Here is a 20246-nt window from a genome sequence, read left to right on the forward strand (position 1 = left end):
CAGCCAGAGCAAATTTACCAGCTAGTACGTCTATCAACAGTTGTTGCAGTGACATTCTGTTGAAATGGATAATTGCATAGTGGAGTCTTTTGTTAAGACACATAGCTAGCTAGCTAGCTAAACAATGAACCATAGTCCCAACTCATGACGTTACTACCCTGCATGAATCTGCAGGTAGCGAACCAACCAGGTTCAATGTTAGCTAGCTAACATTAGGCTTTAACTAGTCAAGCAAATGGCTCTGAGATACAAATAATAAGATCATACAGGTAACATTAGCTAGTGAGCCAGCCAGCTAACGTTAGCAAGATAACAGTACATTTAACTTGAAATGAAACCAGTTTCTGGCAAAATTAGAAATGGGTAATATCTGAAAATGTAGCAAGCTGGACTATCTTACCCGTATACATCATGGACGGACGCATGGTTGCCCTTAGTTTCAATATGTAATCCTTGCTTTCTCCATCTCCTTAGCTATCGTACTCGAATTCCACTCATTTCAAAACTCTGTCCTCCAGAATGTGGAAAGCATACACTTGCTACAACCTAACCGATGTTCTGAGAACTTACACAGAACCAGTTTTGGTTTGCTGGGATCAAGATTAGGGATTCTGTGCCTTGCCTGGCTCAAACTGATCCCTAAAACCTACTGATCGACAGTGTTGTGGCTGACTGACTGACTGATACTCACAAGAAGAGTGGCTGCTTGGGAAACTCTTACGTCCCTCTGACACCAGGTATGGTTCTCCGGTGCACAGCATCTTAACATTCACCTGTCCATCTGGGAAACAACGCTGGAAGAAGTCTGGCCTGGGTCTGCAGAGAAAATGAAGAAGCCATTTCAATCATTTTACATTTACATTTTAGTCATTTAGCAGACACTCTTATCCAGAGCGACTTACAGTAGTGAATGCATACATTTCATACATTTGTTTTTCCCGTACTGGTCCCCCGTGGGAAGCAAACCCACAACCCTGGCATTGCAAACACCATGCTCTACCAACTGAGCAACACAAAGTTATGCCACCTAGAGTTAACTTTAAGTACATGTCAAGGCATTTAGTTAATTATTTAAATCACAACCGGACGTGATTGGGAGTCCCATAGGCAGTCATTGTAAAGAGGAATTTGTTCTTAACTGACTTTCCTAGTTAAATAACGGTTCAATAAAAATAAAATAAATAAAAATAAGTGCCACACCGCATAACTGAATAGTGAATACCAATTTAAATAAGGTACTCATTGATATATAATTCAACCTTCCCCAAACAGTTTTTGAGTCTAGTTGGTGTACTGCAATGATGTATTTACCTGCCAACGATCAACTTGATAGTGTTTGTGAAGACTCCATTCAAGGCTAGAGCCAGTGAGACAGCTGCAGGACAGAGAAAGAACCAGAGACAGAAACAGGTTTTACAGAGACACAGAGTAGAACACAACACAGCAAAATGATTGAGCAACCGGGGGTGACACAGCACTTACAACCTCAATAATATACCTGAGTCAGAGGGCAAGCATGTATCTATTACAGATTAATGATAATCTATGGGGAATAAGTTGCGTGCCAAGATTTGAGCTCCATTGTGAGGTTTTCTTTGCCACTCTGGTAGAGATTCTGGATCTGTGCCAGTTATTCTGCAGTTGATGTAGTAATAAAACAGAACATTAAAGGGATATGTTTTTTGTACCTTTATTAACTAGGCAAGTCAGTTAACCTGTTGTGGTATAGGGGCAGTATTTTCACGGCCAGATAAAAAACATACCCGATTTAATCTGGTTACTACTCCTGCCCAGAAACTAGAATATGCATATAATTAGTAGATTTGGATAGAAAACACTCTAAAGTTTCTAAAACTGTTTGAGTGGTGTCTGTGAATATAACAGAACTCAAATGGCAGGCCAAAACCTGAGAAGATTTCATACAGGAAGTGCCCTGTCTGACAATTTGTTGTCCTTCTGTTGCATCTCTATTGACATTACAGCATCTGTGCTGTAACGTGACACTTTCTAAGCCTTCCATTGGCTCTCTAAAGCCGCCAGAAAGTGGAATGGGGTGTCTGCTGTCTCTGGGCAAAGTACAGCAGCTCTGTGTGTGAGTGGTCAGCCTGGGGACAGTGAGACTGTAATGATTTTATTTTAGAGAAGTAGAGGAGTCAGGCGCAGGACACAGGGATCAATGTAAACAAACGTGTTTACTTGAAAAATCAATAAATCTTCTCATAGGAAAATACATAGTGCGGAGAAACACCTCCAACCACACAAAACAGGAAACAATCACCGACAAGACAAACAGGAAATGCGGTTTAAATAATGAACACAATTAGGGAAAATCAAAAACAGGTGTACACAATAAAGACAAAACCAAACAAAGAGTGAAACATCGATCGGTGGCAACTAGTAAACCGGCGACGTCGACCGCCGAACGCCGCCCGAACAAGGGGCCGACTTCGGCGGGAGTCGTGACAATACCCCCATCCTGACGCGTGGCTCCAGCAGCACGCCGACACCGGCCTCGGGGACGACCCGGAGGATGGGGAGCAGGGCGATCCGGACGGAAGCGGTGAAAATCCTGGATTAATGATGGGTCCAGGATGTCCTCCGCCGGTACCCAGCTTCGCTCCTCCGGGCCGTACCCCTCCCACTCCATGAGGTACTGAAGGCCCCTCGCCCGACGTCTAGAGTCCATAAGGGCTTGTACTGTATACGCCGGGGCCCCCTCGATGTCCAGAGGGGGCGGAGGAACCTCCCGCACCTCCGACTGCTGGAGTGGACCAGCCACCACCGGCCTCAGGAGAGACACATGGAACGAGGGGTTAATATGATAATCAGGGGGGAGTTGTAACCTATAACAAACCTCGTTCTATCTCCTCAGGACTTTAAATGGCCCCACAAACCCGCAGACCCAGCTTCCGGCAGGGCAGGTGAAGGGGCAGGTTTCGGGTCGAGAGCCAGACCCGATCCCCCGGTGCATAAACTGGGGCCTCACTGCGGTGGCTGTCAGCACTCGCCTTTTGCGGCCTGATGGCTCGTTGAAGACGCACATGGGCAGCGTTCCACGTCTCCTCCGAGTGCCGAAACCATTCATCCACCGCAGGAGCCTCGATCTGGCTCTGATGCCATGGTGCCAGGACCGGCTGATACCCTAGCACACACTGAAAAGGGGTAAGGTTAGTGGAAGAGTGGCGCAGGGAATTTTGGGCCATCTCTGCCCAGGGGATAAATGATGCCCACTCTCCCGGGCCGGTCCTGGCAATAGGACCGCAGAAACCTACCCACCTCTTGGTTGACTCTTTCCACCTGCCCGTTACTTTCGGGGTGGAACCCTGAGGTAAGACTGACCGAGACCCCCAGGCGTTCCATAAACGCCCTCCAGACTCTAGATGTAAATTGGGGACCCCGATCAGACACTATATCCTCAGGCACCCGTAGTGCCGGAATACATGGGTAAACAGGGCCTCCGCAGTCTGTAGAGCCGTAGGGATACTGGGCAAAGGAAGGAGACGGCAGGACTTAGAAAACCGATCCACAACGACCAGGATCGTAGTGTTACCCCGTGACGGGGTAAGATCCGTCACAAAATCCACCGATAGGTGTGACCACGGTCGTTGCGGAACGGGAAGGGGTTGTAATGTCCCTCTGGGCAGATGTCTAGGTGCCTTGCACTGTGTGCATACCGAACAGGAGGATACATAAACCCTCACGTCCTTGGCTAACGTGGGCCACCAGTACTTCCCCGTAAGGCAGCGCACCGTCCGACCGATACCAGGATGACCAGAGGAGGGTGATGTGTGGGCCCAACAGATCAAACGTTCGCAAACATCAAACGGCACGTACACGCGCCCAACGGGACACTGGGAGGGGGTGGGTTCAGCACGTGACGCCCATTCGATGTCCGCGTCCACCTCCCATACCACCGGTGCTACCAGGCATGAAGCTGGGATTATGGGAGTGGGCTCTGTGGACTGCTCCTCTGTATCATACAGCCGGGACAGTGCGTCTGCCTTGACATTCTGGGAACCTGGTTTGTAAGAAAGAGTGAAATTAAAGCGTGTGAAAAACATGGCCCACCTAGCCTGGCGAGGGTTCAGTCTCCTCACCGCCCGAATGTACTCCAGATTTCGGTGGTCAGTCCAAATGAGGAAAGGGTGTCTAGCCCCCGCGAGCCAATGTCTCCACGCTTTCAGAGCCCAGACAACAGCTAACAACTCCCTATCCCCCACATCATAGTTTCGCTCCGCCGGGCTGAGATTCTTCGAAAAGAAAGCACAGGGGCGGAGTTTTGGTGGTTTACCCGAGCGCTGAGATAGCACAGCCCCTATTCCAGCCTCGGATGCGTCCACCTCAACTATGAACGCTAAGGAGGGATCAGGATGCGCTAGCACTGGAGCCGTGGTAAACAGTCCGCCTCAGCCGACCACCGCAATCGCACCGGTCCCCCCTTCAGTACAGTAAGGAGGTAATGGGAGCCGCCACCTGGCCAAAACCCCGGATAAACCTCCGGTAGTAGTTGGCAAACCCTAAAAACCGCTGCACCTCCTTTACCGTGGTTGGAGTCGGCCAATTACGCACGGCTGAAATGCGGTCAGTGTCCATCTCCACCCCTGACGCGGACAAACGGTACCCAAGGAAGGAGACGGACTGTTGAAAGAACAGACATTTCTCCGCCTTGACGTAAAGGTCATGCTCCAACAGTCGACCAAGCACCATTCGTACAAGAGACACATGCTCAGCGCGGGTAGTGGAGTATATTAGAATATCATCTATATACACCACTACACCCCGGCCCGTGCAGGTCTCTGAAGATCTCATCCACAAATGATTGGAAGACGGGTGGAGCATTCATTAACCCATACGGCATGACGAGGTACTCATAGTGCCCAGAAGTGGTGCTAAATGCCATCTTCCACTCATCCCCTCCCCTGATACACACCAGGTTGTACGCGCTCCTGAGGTCCAAATTTGTGAAGAAGCGCGCCCCGAGCAATGACTCTGTCATACTGGCTATCAGAAGCAGCGGGTAACTGTATTTAACAGTGATCTGGTTCAAACCTCGATAGTTAATGCACGGGCGTAAACCACCATCCTTTTTCTTCACAAAAAAGAAACTCGAGGAGACAGGTGAAATGGAGGGCCGAATGTATCCCTGTCCCAGAGATTCAGCAACATATGTTTCCATAGCCGCCGTCTCCTCCTGTAACAGAGGATACACGTGACTCCTGGGAAGTGCAGCGCCCTCCAGGAGATTTATTGCACAATCCCCCGGTCGATTGGGTGGTAATTGAGTCGCCTTCCTTTTACAGAAGGCGATTGCCACATCGACATATTCGGGAGGAATGTGCATGGTGGAAACCTGGTTTGGACTTTCCACCGTAGTGGCACCTAAGGAAACACCTAAACACCTCCCCGAACACTGACTGGACCATCCCTTGAGAACCCTCTGTTGCCACGAAATAATAGGATCATGAGAAGCCAACCAGGGAAGACCCAACACAACGGGAAACGCAGGAGCGTCAATCAGAAAGAGACTAATACTCTCTTCATGACTCCCCTGCGTTACCATAGCAATGGGAGCTGTGACCTCCCTAATAAGCCCCGACCCCAACGGACGACTATCTAGGGCATGTACAGGGAAGGGAACATCAACAGGAACAATAGGAATCCCTAATCTATGGGCTAAGGACCGATCAATAAAGTTCCCAGCTGCGCCTGAATCTACTAGCGCCTTATGCTGGGAATGCGGGGAAAACCCCGGAAATCCTATAGATACCCACATGTGAGCAACAGGGGGGTCTGGGTGAGTCGTGTGCCTACTCACCTGAGATGAACCACCAGTGTTCCGCCTACCACCTCGACTCCCTGGAAAACCTCCCCAGCACCGACCCGCAGTGTGCCCTCTGCGGTCACCTCTAGTGCCTGGAATGGTCTCCGCTCCGGTCTCCCTAGTACCAGCCCCTTCCAACTCCATAGGAGTTGGATCTAAGGACCCCAATCCAGCCGATTATCCAGCTGGATCGATAAGTCTACCAGCTGGTCCAGGTGGATGGTGGTGTCCCTGCAGGCTAGCTCCCTACGAATGTCCTCTCGCAAACTACACCTGTAGTGATCGATCAGGGCCCGTTCATTCCATCCCGCACCAGCAGCCAGAGTCCTAAAGTCCAGTGCAAACTCCTGAGCGCTCTTCATCTCCTGTCTTAAATGTAACAAGCGCTCTCCCGCTGCTCTCCCTTCAAATACTGCCCGAAAGCGGCGGGAGAAGTCCTCGTAGTCCTCCAGAGTCGGGCCTCTCTCTTCCCAGATGGCGGTGGCCCACTCCAGGGCTTTACATACATGAAGAGGTGTCACAAAAGTCAGAAATAACGATAAAATAAATCACTTACCTTTGAAGATCTTCCTCTGTTTGCAATCACAAGGGTCCCAGCTACATAACAAATGGTCCTTTTGTTCAATAAAGTCCTTCTTTATATCCCAAAAAAGTCAGTTTAGTTGGCGCACTTGACTCAGTAATCCACTGGTTTCCCTCGTTCAAAATGCATACAAATGAATATCGAAAGTTACCAATAAACTTCGTCCAAACAAGTCAAACAAGGTTTCTAATCAATCCTTAGGTACCCTAACATGTAAATAAAAGATACAATTTAAGACGGAGAATAGTATGTTCATTTCCGGAGATAAATAACGAAGTGCGTGCTCTCACCGACGCGCGCCACAACACTACAGCCAAAATGGGAGCCACCTAGAAAAACTACAAATTCTAGCTCATTTTTCAAAATACAAGCCTGAAACTATTTATAAAGACTGTTGACATCTGCTGGAAGCCCTAGGAATGGCAATCTGGGAGGTATCTTATTGATTTCCCCATAGACAGGCATTTTAAACGGTGTCACCTCCCCAAAAATTATTTCCGGATGGATTCTCCTCGGGTTTTTGCCTGCTGTATGAGTTCTGTTATACTCACAGACATCATTTTAACAGTTTTGGAAACTAGAGATTTTTTTTTATCCAATATTACCTATTATATGCATATCATAGCCTCTGGGCCTGAGTAACAGGGAGTTTACTTTGGGCACTTTGGGCACCAATCAAACAAGCTAAGCGTCAGTATAGAGACAAAGTAGTTGCAATTCAACGGCTCAGACACGAGAGGTATGTGGCAGGGTCTACAGTCAATCACGGACTACAAAAGAAAAATCAGCCCCGTTGCGGACCACGCCTCTTCAACCTCAGGAGGCTGAAGAAATTCGGCTTGTCACCAAAAACACTCAAACTTTTACAAATGCACAATCGAGAGCATCCTGTCGGGCTGTATCACTGCCTGGTACGGCAACTGCTCCGCAGACAACCACAAGGCTCTCCAGAGGGTAGTGAGGTCTGCCTAACACATCACCGGGGGCAAACTACCTGCCCTCCAGGACACCTTCACCACCCGATGTCACAGGAAGGCCAAAAAGATCATTAAGGACAACAACCACCCGAGCCACTGCCTGTTCACCTCGCTATAATCCAGAAGGCGAGGTTAGTACAGGTGCATCAAAGCAGGGACCGAGAGACTGAGAAACAACTTCTATCTCAAGGCCATCAGACTGTTAAACAGCCATCACTAACATTGAGGGGCTGCTGCCAACATACTGACTCAACTCTAGCCACTTTAATAATGGAAAAATTTATGTAATAAATGTATCACTAGCCACTTTAAACAATGCCACATTATATAATGTTTACATACCCTACATTACTCATCTCATATACTGTACTCTATACCATCTACTGCATCTTGCTTATGCCGTTCGGCCATCATTCATTCATATATTTTTATGTACATATTCTTATTCATTCTTTTACACTTGTGTGTATAAGGTAGTTGTTGTGAAATTGTTAGGTTACATGACTTGTTAGATATTACTGCATGGTCGGAACTAGAAAGACAAGCATTTCGCTACACTGGCATTAACATCTGCTAAACATGTGTATGTGACAAATAACATTTGATTTGATTTATCAATAAAAGCGCTATTTGTTTTTTGGATACAATTATAATGAAGATATGGGTGGAATAAATCATGTTAATCTTGAACAAATCTAAATGAAACAAGGTTTTCATCACTATTAATGTTTATTGCTTTGAACTGAACAAATTGGAAGGACAAATTTTACGATTGCATTGTCTTACTAAACATTTCGGAATGAGAGGGTACCCATGGGCGCCCGCGTCATAGTAGTAATGGCCCTACCCCTGTGACCAACTTTCCAAGCCTCTCATTCGGTCAGTTTCTACCGGAGAAGACTCAAAACACTTTGTAAAGACTGTTGACATCTAGTGGAAGCTAAATGAATCCTAACTCACGGGGTGTTTCATAGGCAAAGTGTTGAAGGTGATTCCACAAATCAGATTTCCACTTCCTGCATGGAATCTTCTCAGGTTTTTGCCTGCCATTTGAGTTCTGTTATACTCACAGACACCATTCAAACAGTTTTAGAAACTTTAGAGTGTTTTCTATCCAAATCTACTAATTATATGCATATTCTAGTTACTGGGCAGGAGTAGTAACCAGATAAAATCGGGTACATTTTTTATCCGGCCGTGCAAATACTGCCCCCTAGCCCCAACAGGTTTTAACGCTATACCTGCACAGAAAATTGGCCAGTGTTTTTATTTTGTATTATTTATTATTTATTGAATATTCAAAACATACAATATACTTGCAGTGAAGCCGCTTAACAACATCATACCAGTCATCCAACAGATTCCCATTCAGAGCGACACACAGAAGCATCCAGGGTCAATGCCCTGCTCAAGGGCATGTTGACCGATCTACCACCAGGCGAAAAAACGTGAACCCAAACCCTCCAAGATCCCCCCACAGTTCCACAATAGCTGTCCCTCAACCATTCGAGACCCCTCCCACCGCCCCCCCAGGAAGAAAAATAAAAGATACAATGAATTCCATTCCCCACCCCCAAGAACCCCCCAATGCACCAACAACCAAGACAATGAACTAAAGAGAAAAAAGGAAAAGACAGAAGAAGACAGCAAACAACAATGTAAAATTAAAAAACAATAATAAAGTCAGTGCCTAACATGCTGGCCAAACCGTCTCCACATGTGCATCCATGTGCGACATCGTACACATGTTGAGTTTGTCTATCCCTTCCAGACGCGATCTGGATGCGCAGGTTGAAATATGAAAACAAACTCTGAACTAATTATTCTTTATTACCAAAACCGAGTACTTCTCTACTTCCAAGATAAATCTCTCCTCCTCCATCTTCCAAGCACCCACGTTGGCTTTTGTTTACAGGAAGTACAGGAAGTATGATCGTTGTGAGAACCAATGAGGTGATGAGAGAGGCGGGACTTGCAGAAAGCTGCAGCGCGTCAAGCGAATGTGAATGTGTATATTTATTTTGCAACACTCACGTACCCAACGTGGCCGGTTTGGTCCGCATGTAAGTGACATCAGTCCAATGTCATTCCAACACTGACGAAAGCTGGGAAATATGATAATGAGCGTGTGTTTTGAGTGTTTTAAACAATCTCACTCAAATCTGGTTATTAACACCAACAATGGGGATAGTTTCCACCATTGCTTGTTAATTTAACTCTTACCTAGTGTAAATCTACCTTCTGAATCAACACTTTGCAACTCTAGAACTTTTATACAAAAACATCAACAGTAGTCTGTATAGCCAAATGCCTAGGCTCATTATTAGCTAGTTCGCTGCCTCTTTGGGCTAATCTGTAGGCCATGCAGTGTTAGTGTTTAACCGATGGTTCCCTGTGCAGCCGATGAAATGTATCTGTCTTTGGGCTGTGGAGTGGAAGGCTAAGTCGTTATTAAACAGCTTGTTAATTTGGGCGAGCTTCGTGCAGCCTAGCAGAGAGAGTAGAAATTAGATGTGTTCCATTGGACCAATTCAATTACCTTGTAAAATGAGGCAAAAATATGAGCATTAATTACAATGTGCTACTTTTCTGACTCCCATCCCTTCTCTCCAGGGACACGAAGTGAAAGAATGAAAGCGAGGCCTCATCAAAATGCTATGACAGGTAATTGCACCATGTTTTGTGGAGGTTAGTCTCTCTGTCACCACCCCGTTTCTGTTTCTCTCAAACTGCTCTCTCACTGCTATGGAAAATCAGTGCCCGGTGAGACTCATTTGCTGTGAAAATAAGGTCATTACCATTGCTAATGTCCCATGATCCCGAGATAAAGGATTATCTATGCACACTCCATCTCCCTATGTTACGTAGAACGAAGATAATATTTTCAAAAGGAAATAGATATAGATTGTGACTGATATGGTATGTTTTAAGCAATCACACTAAATGGGTACATCATGTATCTATTTTGTAAAACATGTTTGGTGGTACTTTCCAGAGGCCATGGGCAGCTTTGCTCCATTAAACCAATGTAGAATATGTATCCCTCCATTTAGTATGACGTGTAATGAATGGAGCAATGGTCTGGTTACTTAAAGATCTAGTGCAGAAGTTTTTATCTCTTACTGTGATTGTTTTCAATTAAAATTGTAAAAAGAAACAAAAATATCTTCTTAGCAAAGAGTGATTTCTCAAGAAAGAATTTTGCTAAGACTGTCTGGGGGTAGTCCGAGTGGGCAGGGGAAAACTCAAAACTAGCTGTTATTGGCAGACAGGTTTGGAACTCTTACTTACTGGTCTATTAACTAATTTACCACATAGCGATGTCAGCAGGCAGGCAAAAACTCTACCCCACCAAAACAGGCTGAAATTTCATTCAAACAGCTCTTACATTAAAAGGGCATTATTATTTTCACAATTTTATTGTACTATTCCAACCTCATAGTGTAGAAATATATATAAAACACAGGAAAATCACATTTTTGACTGCACTGGGCCTTCAAGGCAAATACAATAGTAGGGAGGTTGGTCAGGGAGTATGGGTGAACATACAGTGTATTGGAAAATACTCAGACCCCTTGAATTTTCCCACATTTTGTTACGCCTTATTCTAAAAGTTATTAAATAAACAATTTTCCTAATTAATCTACACACAATTCCCCATAATGAGAAAAGCAAAAACAGTTTTTTAGAAATGTTTGCAAATTTATTACAAATAAAAAACTGAAATAGGACATTTACATAAGTATTTAGATCCTTTGCTATGAGACTCGAAATTGAGCTCAGGTGCATCCTGTTTCCATTGATCATCCTTGAGATGTTTCTACAACTTGATTGGAGTCCACCTGTGATAAATTCAATTGATTGGACATGATTTGGAAAGGCACACAATTCTATATAAGGTCTATGTCAGAGCAAAAACAAAGCCATGAGGTCGAAGGAATTGTCTGTAGCGCTCCAAGACAGGATTGTGTTGAGGCACAGATCTGGGGAAGGGTACCAAAATGTTTCTGCAGCATTGAAGGTTCTCAAGAATACAGTAGCGTCCATTATTCTTAAATGAAAGATGTTTGGAACCATCAAGACTCTTCTTAGAGCTGGCCGCCAAGCCAAACTGAGCCATCAGGAGAGAAGGGCCTTGGTCAGGGAGGTGACCAAGAACCCGATGTTCACTATGACATAGCTACAGAGTTCCTCTGTGGAGATGGGAGAACCTTTCAGAAGGACAACCATCTCTGCAGTACTCCACCAATCAGGCCTTTATGGTAGATTGACCAAACGGAAGCCACCAAAATCCACCTAAAGGACTCAGACCATGAGAAACAAGATTCTCTGGTCTGATCAAAGCAAGATAGAACTCTTTGGCCTGAATGCAAAGTGTCACATCTAGACGAAACCTGGCACCATCCCTACTGTGAAGCATGGTGTTGACAGCATCATGCTGTGGGGATGTTTTTCAGGAACTGGGAGTCTAGTCAGGATCGAGGGAAAGATGAATGGAGCGAAGAATAGAAAGATCCTTGATGAAAACCTGCTCCAGAGAGCTCAGGACCTCAGACTTGGGCGAAGGTTCACCTTCCAACAGGACAACGACCCTAAGCACACAGACAAGACAATGCAGGAGTTGCTTCGGGACAAGTCTCTGAATGTCCTTGAGTGGCCCAGCCAGAGCCCGGACTTGAAACCGATCGAACATCTCTGGAGAGACCTGAAAATAGCTGTGCAGCGATGCTCTCTATCCAACCCGACAGAGCTTGAGAGAGCTTGAGAACAATGGGAGAAACTCCCCAAATACAGGTGTGCCAATCTTGTATCGTCATACCCAAGAAGACTTAAGTCTGTAATCGCTGCCAAAGGCGCTTCAACAAATACTGAGTAAAATGTTTGAGTACTTACAGTATCAGTCAAAAGTTTGGATCCACCTACTCATTCAAGGGTTTTTCTTTATTTTTACTATTTTCTACATTGTAGAATAACAGTGACGACATCAAAACTATGAAATAACACATATGGAATCAAAATGAAATTAAATCAATAAAATTGTATTTGTATTTGTCACGAATACCGCTTACTTACAAGCCAGTAAACAATGCAGTTTTAAGAAAAAAAGTGTGAAGAAAGTATTTACTAAAATCAACAGAAGTAAAAAAAATGACAATATATAAATAAGACAAAAAGAAAAATAACAAATAATTAAGGAGCAACAATAAAATAACAGTAGCGAGTCTTTATACAGGGGGTAACGGTTCGGAGTTAATGTGCGGGGGCGCTGGTTAGTCGAGGTAGTTGAGGTAATATGTAAAGTGACTGTGCATGGTTAAAAAACAGAGAGTAGCAGCTGCATAAAAATGGGGGGTGGGGTGGGGACAATGCAATTAGTCCGGGTAGCCATTTGAATAGCTGTTCAGGAGTCTTATGGCTGTTAAGAAGACTTTTGGACCTAGACTTGGCGCTCCGGTACCGCTTGCCGTGCGGTAGCAGAGAGAGCAGTCTATGACTAGGGTGGTTGGAGTCTTTGGCAATTTTTTGGGCCTTCCTATGACACTGTCTGGTATAGAGGTCCTGGATGGCAGGAAACTTGGCCCCAGTGATGTACTGGGCCGTATGCTCTACCCTCTGTAGTACCTTGCGGTCATAGGCAGAGCAGTTGCCATACCAGGTGGTGATGCAACCGGGTCACTATGCTCTTGATGGTGCAGCTGTAGAACATTTTGAGGATCTGAGGACCCTTGCCAAATCTTTTCAGTCACCTGAGGGGAATAGGTTTTGTTGTGCCCTCTTCATGACTGTCTTGGTGTGCTTGGACCATGATAGTTTGTTGGTGATGTGGACACCAAGGAACTTGAAGCTCTCAACATACTCCACTACAGCCTCGTCGATGAGAATGGGGGCGTGCTCAGTCCTCCTTTTCCTGTAAAGCACATTCATCTCCTTTGTCTTGATCACGTTGAGGGAGAGGTTATTGTTCTGGCAACACACTACCAGGTCTCTGACCTCCTCCCTATACGCTGTCTCATCGTTGTTGGTGATCAGGCCTACCACTGTTGTGTCATCGGCAAACTTGATGATGGTGGTGGAGTCGTGCAGTTGCAGAAGGAGGAGTTTAGTCCCATGGTCCTTAGCTTAGTGATGAGCTTTGAGGGGACTATGGTGTTGAACGCTGAGCTGTAGTCAATGAATAGCATTCTCACGTAGGTGTTCCTTTTGTCCAGGTGGGAAATGGCAGTGTGGAGTGGAATAGAGATTTAATCATCTGCTGATCTGTTGGGCGGTATGCAAATTGGAGTGGGTCTAGGGTTTCTGGGATAATGGTGTTGATGTGAGTCATGACCAGCCTTTCAAAGTGCTTTGAGTGCTATGAGTCGGTAGTCATTTAGGCAGGTTACCATGGTTTTCTTGGGCACAGGGACTATGGTGGTCTGCTTGAAACGCGTTGGTATTACAGACTCGGTCAAGGACAGGTTGAAAATGTCAGTGATAACACTTACCAGTTGGTCAGCGCATGCTCGGTGTCCTGGTAATCCATCTGGTCCTGCGACCTTGTGAATGTTGACCTGATTATAGGTCTTACTCACATCGGCTACAGAGAGCGTGATCACACAGTCGTCCGGAACAGCAGATGTTCTCATGCATGATTCAGTGCTGCTTGTCTCGAAGCAAGCATAGAAGTTATTTAGCTCGTCTGGTAGGCTCGTGTCACTGGGCAGCTCGCGTCTGTCACATCTGACGGGCGTCGGAGCTGGTGTAGTACGATTCAAAATTAGTCCTGTATTGACTCTTTGCCTTTTTGATGGTTCGTCGGAGGGCTTAGTGGAATTTCTTATAAGTGCCCAGGTTAGAGTCCTGCACCTTGAAAGCGGCAGCTCTACCCTTTAGCTCAGTGCGGATGTTGCCTGTAATCCATTGCTTCTGGTTGATGAAGCCGATGATGGATGTGATGTACTCTTCAATGCCATCGGAAGAAACCAAGAACATATTCTAGTCTGTGCTATCAAAACAGTCCTGTAGCTTAGCATCTGCGTCATCTGACCACTACCTTTTTGAGTGAGTCACTGGTTCTTCCTGCTTTAGTTTTTGCTTGTAAGGGCGAGGGAGAGCTTTGTACTCGTCTCTGTGTGTCTAGAGTTTTCCTTCTGGTTGCAAATGTAACATGCTGGTAGAAATTAGGTTTAACGGATTTAAGTTTCCCTGCATTTAAGTCCCCGGCCAATAGGAGCACCGCCTCTGGATAAGCATTTTCTTGTTTACTTATGGCCTTATACAGCTCGTTGAGTGCAGTCTTAGTGTCAGCATCTTTTTGTGGTGGTAAATAGACAGCTATGAAAAATATAGATGAAAACTCTCTTGGTAAATAGTGTGGTCTACAGTTTATCATGAGATACTCTACCTCAGGCGAGCAAAACCTAGAGACTTCCTTAATATTAGATTTTGTGCACCAGCTGTTATTTACAAATAGACACAGATCTCCACCACTTGTGTTACCGGAGGCAGCTGTATGTTATCCATGTCGTCGTTCAGCAATGACTTCGTAAAACATAAGATATTGCAGTTTTTAATGTCCTGTTGGTAGGAAAGTCTTGATCGGAGATCATCCATTTTGATAGCCAATGATTGCACATTGGCTAATAGGACTGATGGTAGAGGGAGATTACTCACTCGCCGTCGGATCCTTACAAGGCATCCAGACCTATGTCCCCGATGTCTCTGTCTCTTCTTCATGCGAATGACAGGGATTTGGTCCTTGACGGGTGTCTGAAGTAAACCCTTTGCGCCTGACACGTTAAAGAAAGATCTTTGTCCAGTACAAGGTGAATAATTGCTGTCCTTTTATCAAGAAGCTCTTTTCGGTCATAAGAGACGGTGGCGAAAACATGATGTACAAAATAAGTTACAAATAACGTGAAAAACCACACACAATAGCACAATTGTTGAGGAGCCCGTAAAAAGGCAGCCATCTCCTCCGGCACCGTCATTACATTGGATTTTTTTCTTGTAGTAACCAAAAAAGTGTTAAACAAATCAAAATATATTTTAGATTTTAGATTCTTTAAATTAGCTACCCTTTGCCTTGATGACAGCTTTGCACACTCTAGGCATTCTCTGAACCAGCTTCACCTAGAACGCTTTTCCATAAGTCTTGAAGGAGTTCCCACATATGCTGACCACTTGTTGGCTGTTTTTCCTTCACTCTGTGGTCCAACTCATCCTAAACCATCTCAATTGGGTTGAGGTCGGGTGATTGTGGAGGCCAGGTTATCTGATGCAGTTCTCCACCAATCTCCTTTTTGGTCAAATAGCCCTTACACAGCCTGGAGGTGTGTTGGGTCATTGTCCTGTTGAAGAAAATGATAGTCCCACTAAATGCAAACCAGATGGGATGGTGTATCGCTGCAGAATGCTGTGGTAGCCATGCTGGTTAAGTGTGCCTTGAAATCTAAATAAATCACAGTCACCAGCAAAGCACCATCACACCTCCTCCTCCATGCTTCACGGTGGGAACCAAACATGTGGATATCAACCGTTCACCTACTCTGAATCTCACAAAGACACGTTTGGAACCATAAATCTCTAATTTTGACTCATCAGACCAAATGACAGATTTCCACTGGTCTTAATGGTTTTCTTGGCCCAAGCAAGTCTATTCTTCGTATTGGTGTCCTTTAGTAGTGGTTTCTTTGCAGCATTACGACCCTGAAGGGCTGATTCATGCAGTCTCCTCTGAACAGTTGATGTTGAGATGTGTCTGTTACTTGAACACTTTGAAACATTTATTTGGGCTGCAATTTCTGAGGCTGCAATTTAATCTAATGAACTTATCCTCTGCAGCAGAGGTAACTCTGGGTCTTCCTTTCCTGTGGCAGTCCTCATTAGAGCCAGTTTTATCATAAAGCTTGATGGTTTTTGGGACTGCACAATTTTCCAGATTGATTGACCTTCATGTCTTAAAGTAATGATGGACTGTTATTTCTCTTTGCTTATTTGCCCTGTTCTTGCCATACTATGGACTTTTACCAAATAGGGATATCTTCTGTATACCATCCCTACCGTGTCACAACACAACTGATTGACTCAAATGCATTAAGAAGGAAAGAAATTCCACAAATGAACTTTTAAGAAGACACACCTGTTAATTCAAATGCATTCCAGGTGACAACCTCATGAAGCTGGTTGAGAGAATGCCAATAGCAGTCATCAAGGCAAAGGGTGGCTACTTTGAAGAATCTCAAATATAAAACACTTTTTGGGGTACTACATGATATTTCATAATGTAGAAAATAGTAAAAATAAAGGAAAACAGTTGAATGAGTAGGTGTGTCCAAACTTTTGACTGGTTCTGTATATAAATGTGATTTTTCAGTAGGTTTTGTTTTTTTGCAAGACGTATAATAAAACATTTTGACAATCGTTTTTTATTTAAAAAGAATAATTCTATGCATTTTCTTTGATATCTACTACACATAAAATGTTTTAAGATAGCTTGATAGTCCATGGAATTACTATTTTTTCTCTGTTAGTACACCTCGAGGTATCAGAAGCAAATATGTAAAAACAAAAAGTTAAACTTTTGAATTTGTCCTTTCTACTGCCATTATCTCAATAAACAGAAATAACTCAGCTAGGCAAAATTCATATCTGAAAAACGTATGGTTTAGTGCCTGAAATGCATCAAAGGTATTGGGAACAAGGCCGTAGCCATGATGTCAACATTGGGGGGGGACCAAATCTGCCGGGAGGTCTGAGGCTCCCCCCCAGAAAAATGTCAACATTTGAAAACTAATTTCCGCAATTCTAAAATATATTAAAAAAACACTAACACATGGGATGAACTTTTTATTTATTTTTTACAATAATGAAAAATAGTGTATTGCATTGCTCTGTTTTTTTTACCTCTTCATCTGTCATTGTATGTAATAATAGGGGTCAAAGATGCTTATAGTTCAACCATAACCATAATCATATACACAGAAATCTATGCATTGTTATATGTAATTACTGACACTTTATAGCAAAATTGTATTTATTTCCACAAATACAGTTCCAGCGCAAAATTACATATTGATGTACTGACATTGACATTAAAACTATCACAGTCGACAGTGATATAGCCTACATAACACTCATATTACATTCTAGTTTTCTACTTTTTAATACATTCGAAAGTTTTGAAATAGCGAGACAGTATAGTGCTTGACTTTGATTTTACCTACCCACAGTAGTCGAGCAACAGCTTATGCTGGGGTTCAGCAACACCACTTGGACAAATCACATGCAGAACTGCAGTACACCGTAATACTGGAGCCGGTAGTAATAATAATGCCAATTTGCTACATTTATTTATGATAATGATTACATTTTCTAGCGATTATTTTGGACGGCAGTGCGTGGTTGCCTGTCATAGCATAGCAAATGTTTTATTTATATTTTTTATCAATATATTGGGGGGGGGGATATTTTGAGCATATTTGAATGTTGGGGGGGATGTGTCCCCCCCAATATATATTATAATTACGGCCCTGATTGGGAAGTTCAGGAAAACGTCAGGGAAGATCATCAGGTAATAATTTGTGTGTAGAAAAGAAGATCTGCATTGGTTTGAAATGCAATTTTGTGAAATTCCCTTTTAAGGTGTCCTGAGCGGCTTGAGAGTAAGAAGAAAAAAGAAGCCGATCTGTTTCACAACCGCTAATAGCGGCTATCGGTGGCTACTCACGTAACCGTGGTTCTATGAACTAAGAGGCGCATTAACCCTTGCATGGTGTTCGGGTCTGTGGGACCCATTTTCAATGTTTACTAAAAGAAAAAGATACAATTAATACTTTTTTCAACCTGAGACACATTGGCCTTGGCTCCTTTCCTGTGAAGAACATGTCAAATAAAACATTGTCATTGACCCCCCTACACATTTATATTACCAAGGGTAATAAAGTGTGGAAAGGTGGGTGTGTGTAGGTGTAGGTAAAATGAAACAAAAAGGTTTGCTGTGTGCCTCCCTGGGCCTGCTGTTTCAACATAGCATCAATAACCTGTCTATCTCCCTGCCTGTCTCCTGCTTTTCTTGCACTCTTTACCCTTTGTAGTGTGAGAAACTACACAATGTCTCTGGAATACTATCCCATTATTTCAAGGATTATCTGCTTCGATAACCGAGACACCAGACCAGCTCGGCGGCAGAGACAAGCTAGCTGCTATCAGGTCAGTGTGGGACAAGTGGGTGGACTTGCAAGTATATACGGGACAGGCAAAAATGTGGTGTTAATGAGTACGCTGCATAGAGATAGGAGAATCTGTGGCCAGGAACAACAAAAAAACAGAAATCATAATGGATTACAATGTCACAAAAGGAGGGGTGGACAATTTAGACAAGCTGATGACTGGCTACAGCTGCAAAAGAAGAACACACGGTGGCCGCTTGTGATTTTCTTTAACATCTTGGACATCTCGGCGTACCACGGGTTTGTCATCTGGATGGAGTTGAACCCAGATTGGAACAGAGGGAAGCTCAAGAGGAGATGGCTCTTTCTCGAGGAGCTGGGCAAGGCATTGGTAATACCTCAAATCCAGAGGAGCCAACATATCCCAAGGAGCCCAGCTTCTGCAGCCATTGTGAGGAGGATTCAGGAGGAGAAAGCTGGTGCCCCATCCGCCCGACCCACAGAACCAACAACTCCAATACCGGAAGTATGTGTGAGTGATGTTGTTGCATGTGTGTGTCTGACTCTCCTACCTTGGCCCGCTGTAACTATATATGTGAATGAGTGAGTGAGATGTTAGTAAAAAGTGTTTTCATCATTCTAGATTGCAGCCGGTAGCAACAAGAAGAAGCGCTGTGATGTGTGTGGTCCCAAGGACAGGAAGACACAGTACATATGCATCAAGTGCAAAAATACCTTTGCAACACACACATTAAAACTCTATCCCTCGTGTGGTGTGTAGACCAGCCTTAATTTGTGTTTGGGCTCATTTATCATTTCCATAAAATACTGTATATAAAATGTGCCCTTCCAATTTGTTCAATTCAAAACAATAAACATCAACAAACATTTATATTTGTTCAAGATTAACATGATTTATTCCACCCATGTCTTGATTATAATTGCGTTATTAGTTTTTTGTAAACAGAAATCTTTTTTTTTAAACAAATTGCGCTTTTATTGATACATGTGATCTAGCAGAGGTAAATGGCAAATATTTAAACATGTATGCTGTCTATATTGCTTGTAAATGATATAAGTCAACATCTAAGTATTAAGTATTTTTACATAAATTGTTATGGCTGTATTGTTTTAAAAACCCAATAATGTTGTGGGTCCATCAGACCCGAGAACATTGGGTGAATAAAAAAAACATGAACACCACACAAGGGTGAATTGAGAAGAATCCAGTGCAATCAGTTGGACTTTTTCATGAGGGATATGACACAGACAGGCAGTATTTGCAGGGGGCAGTATTTGCATGGCCGGATAAAAAACGTACCCCGATTTAATCTGTTTACTACTCCTGCCCAGAAACTAGAATATGCATATAATTAGTAGATTTGGATAGAAAACACTCTAAATCGCGGAGTCAGATTTTAACTTATGGCTCAAATCCCGTTAATGGGATTGATTTGACAACATCCGGTGAAATGGCAGAGTGCCAAATTCAAAAAAAGTATTAAAAATATTTAACTTTCATACATTCACAAGTGCAATACACCAAATTAAAGCTGAACTTCTTGTGAATCTAGCCACAGTGTCAGATTTCAAAAAGGCTTTACGGCGAAAGCAAACAATGCTATTATGTGAGGACAGCACCCCATCAAACAACACAGACAATCATATTTCATCCCGCCAGGCGCAACACAAATCTCAGAAATAACGATATAATT

General features: G+C 43.8%; 1 protein-coding gene across 1 annotated transcript in view; it reads right to left on the reverse strand.

Annotated features, from left to right (window-relative positions):
- The window catches only part of LOC115193479 (phospholipid phosphatase 4-like), an 80959-nt gene that overhangs the window by 14468 nt on the left and 46245 nt on the right, over positions 1-20246 (reverse strand). The window contains exons 4-5 of the mRNA XM_029752162.1: positions 1312-1375; positions 692-816 (exon numbers count right to left, since the gene is read on the reverse strand). Coding sequence (XP_029608022.1) covers positions 692-816; positions 1312-1375 — 189 coding nt within the window. The remainder of the gene's footprint in view (positions 1-691; positions 817-1311; positions 1376-20246) is intronic.

The sequence above is a fragment of the Salmo trutta genome, chromosome 5, assembly GCF_901001165.1.
Source record: "Salmo trutta chromosome 5, fSalTru1.1, whole genome shotgun sequence".
Taxonomy (NCBI): domain Eukaryota; kingdom Metazoa; phylum Chordata; class Actinopteri; order Salmoniformes; family Salmonidae; genus Salmo; species Salmo trutta.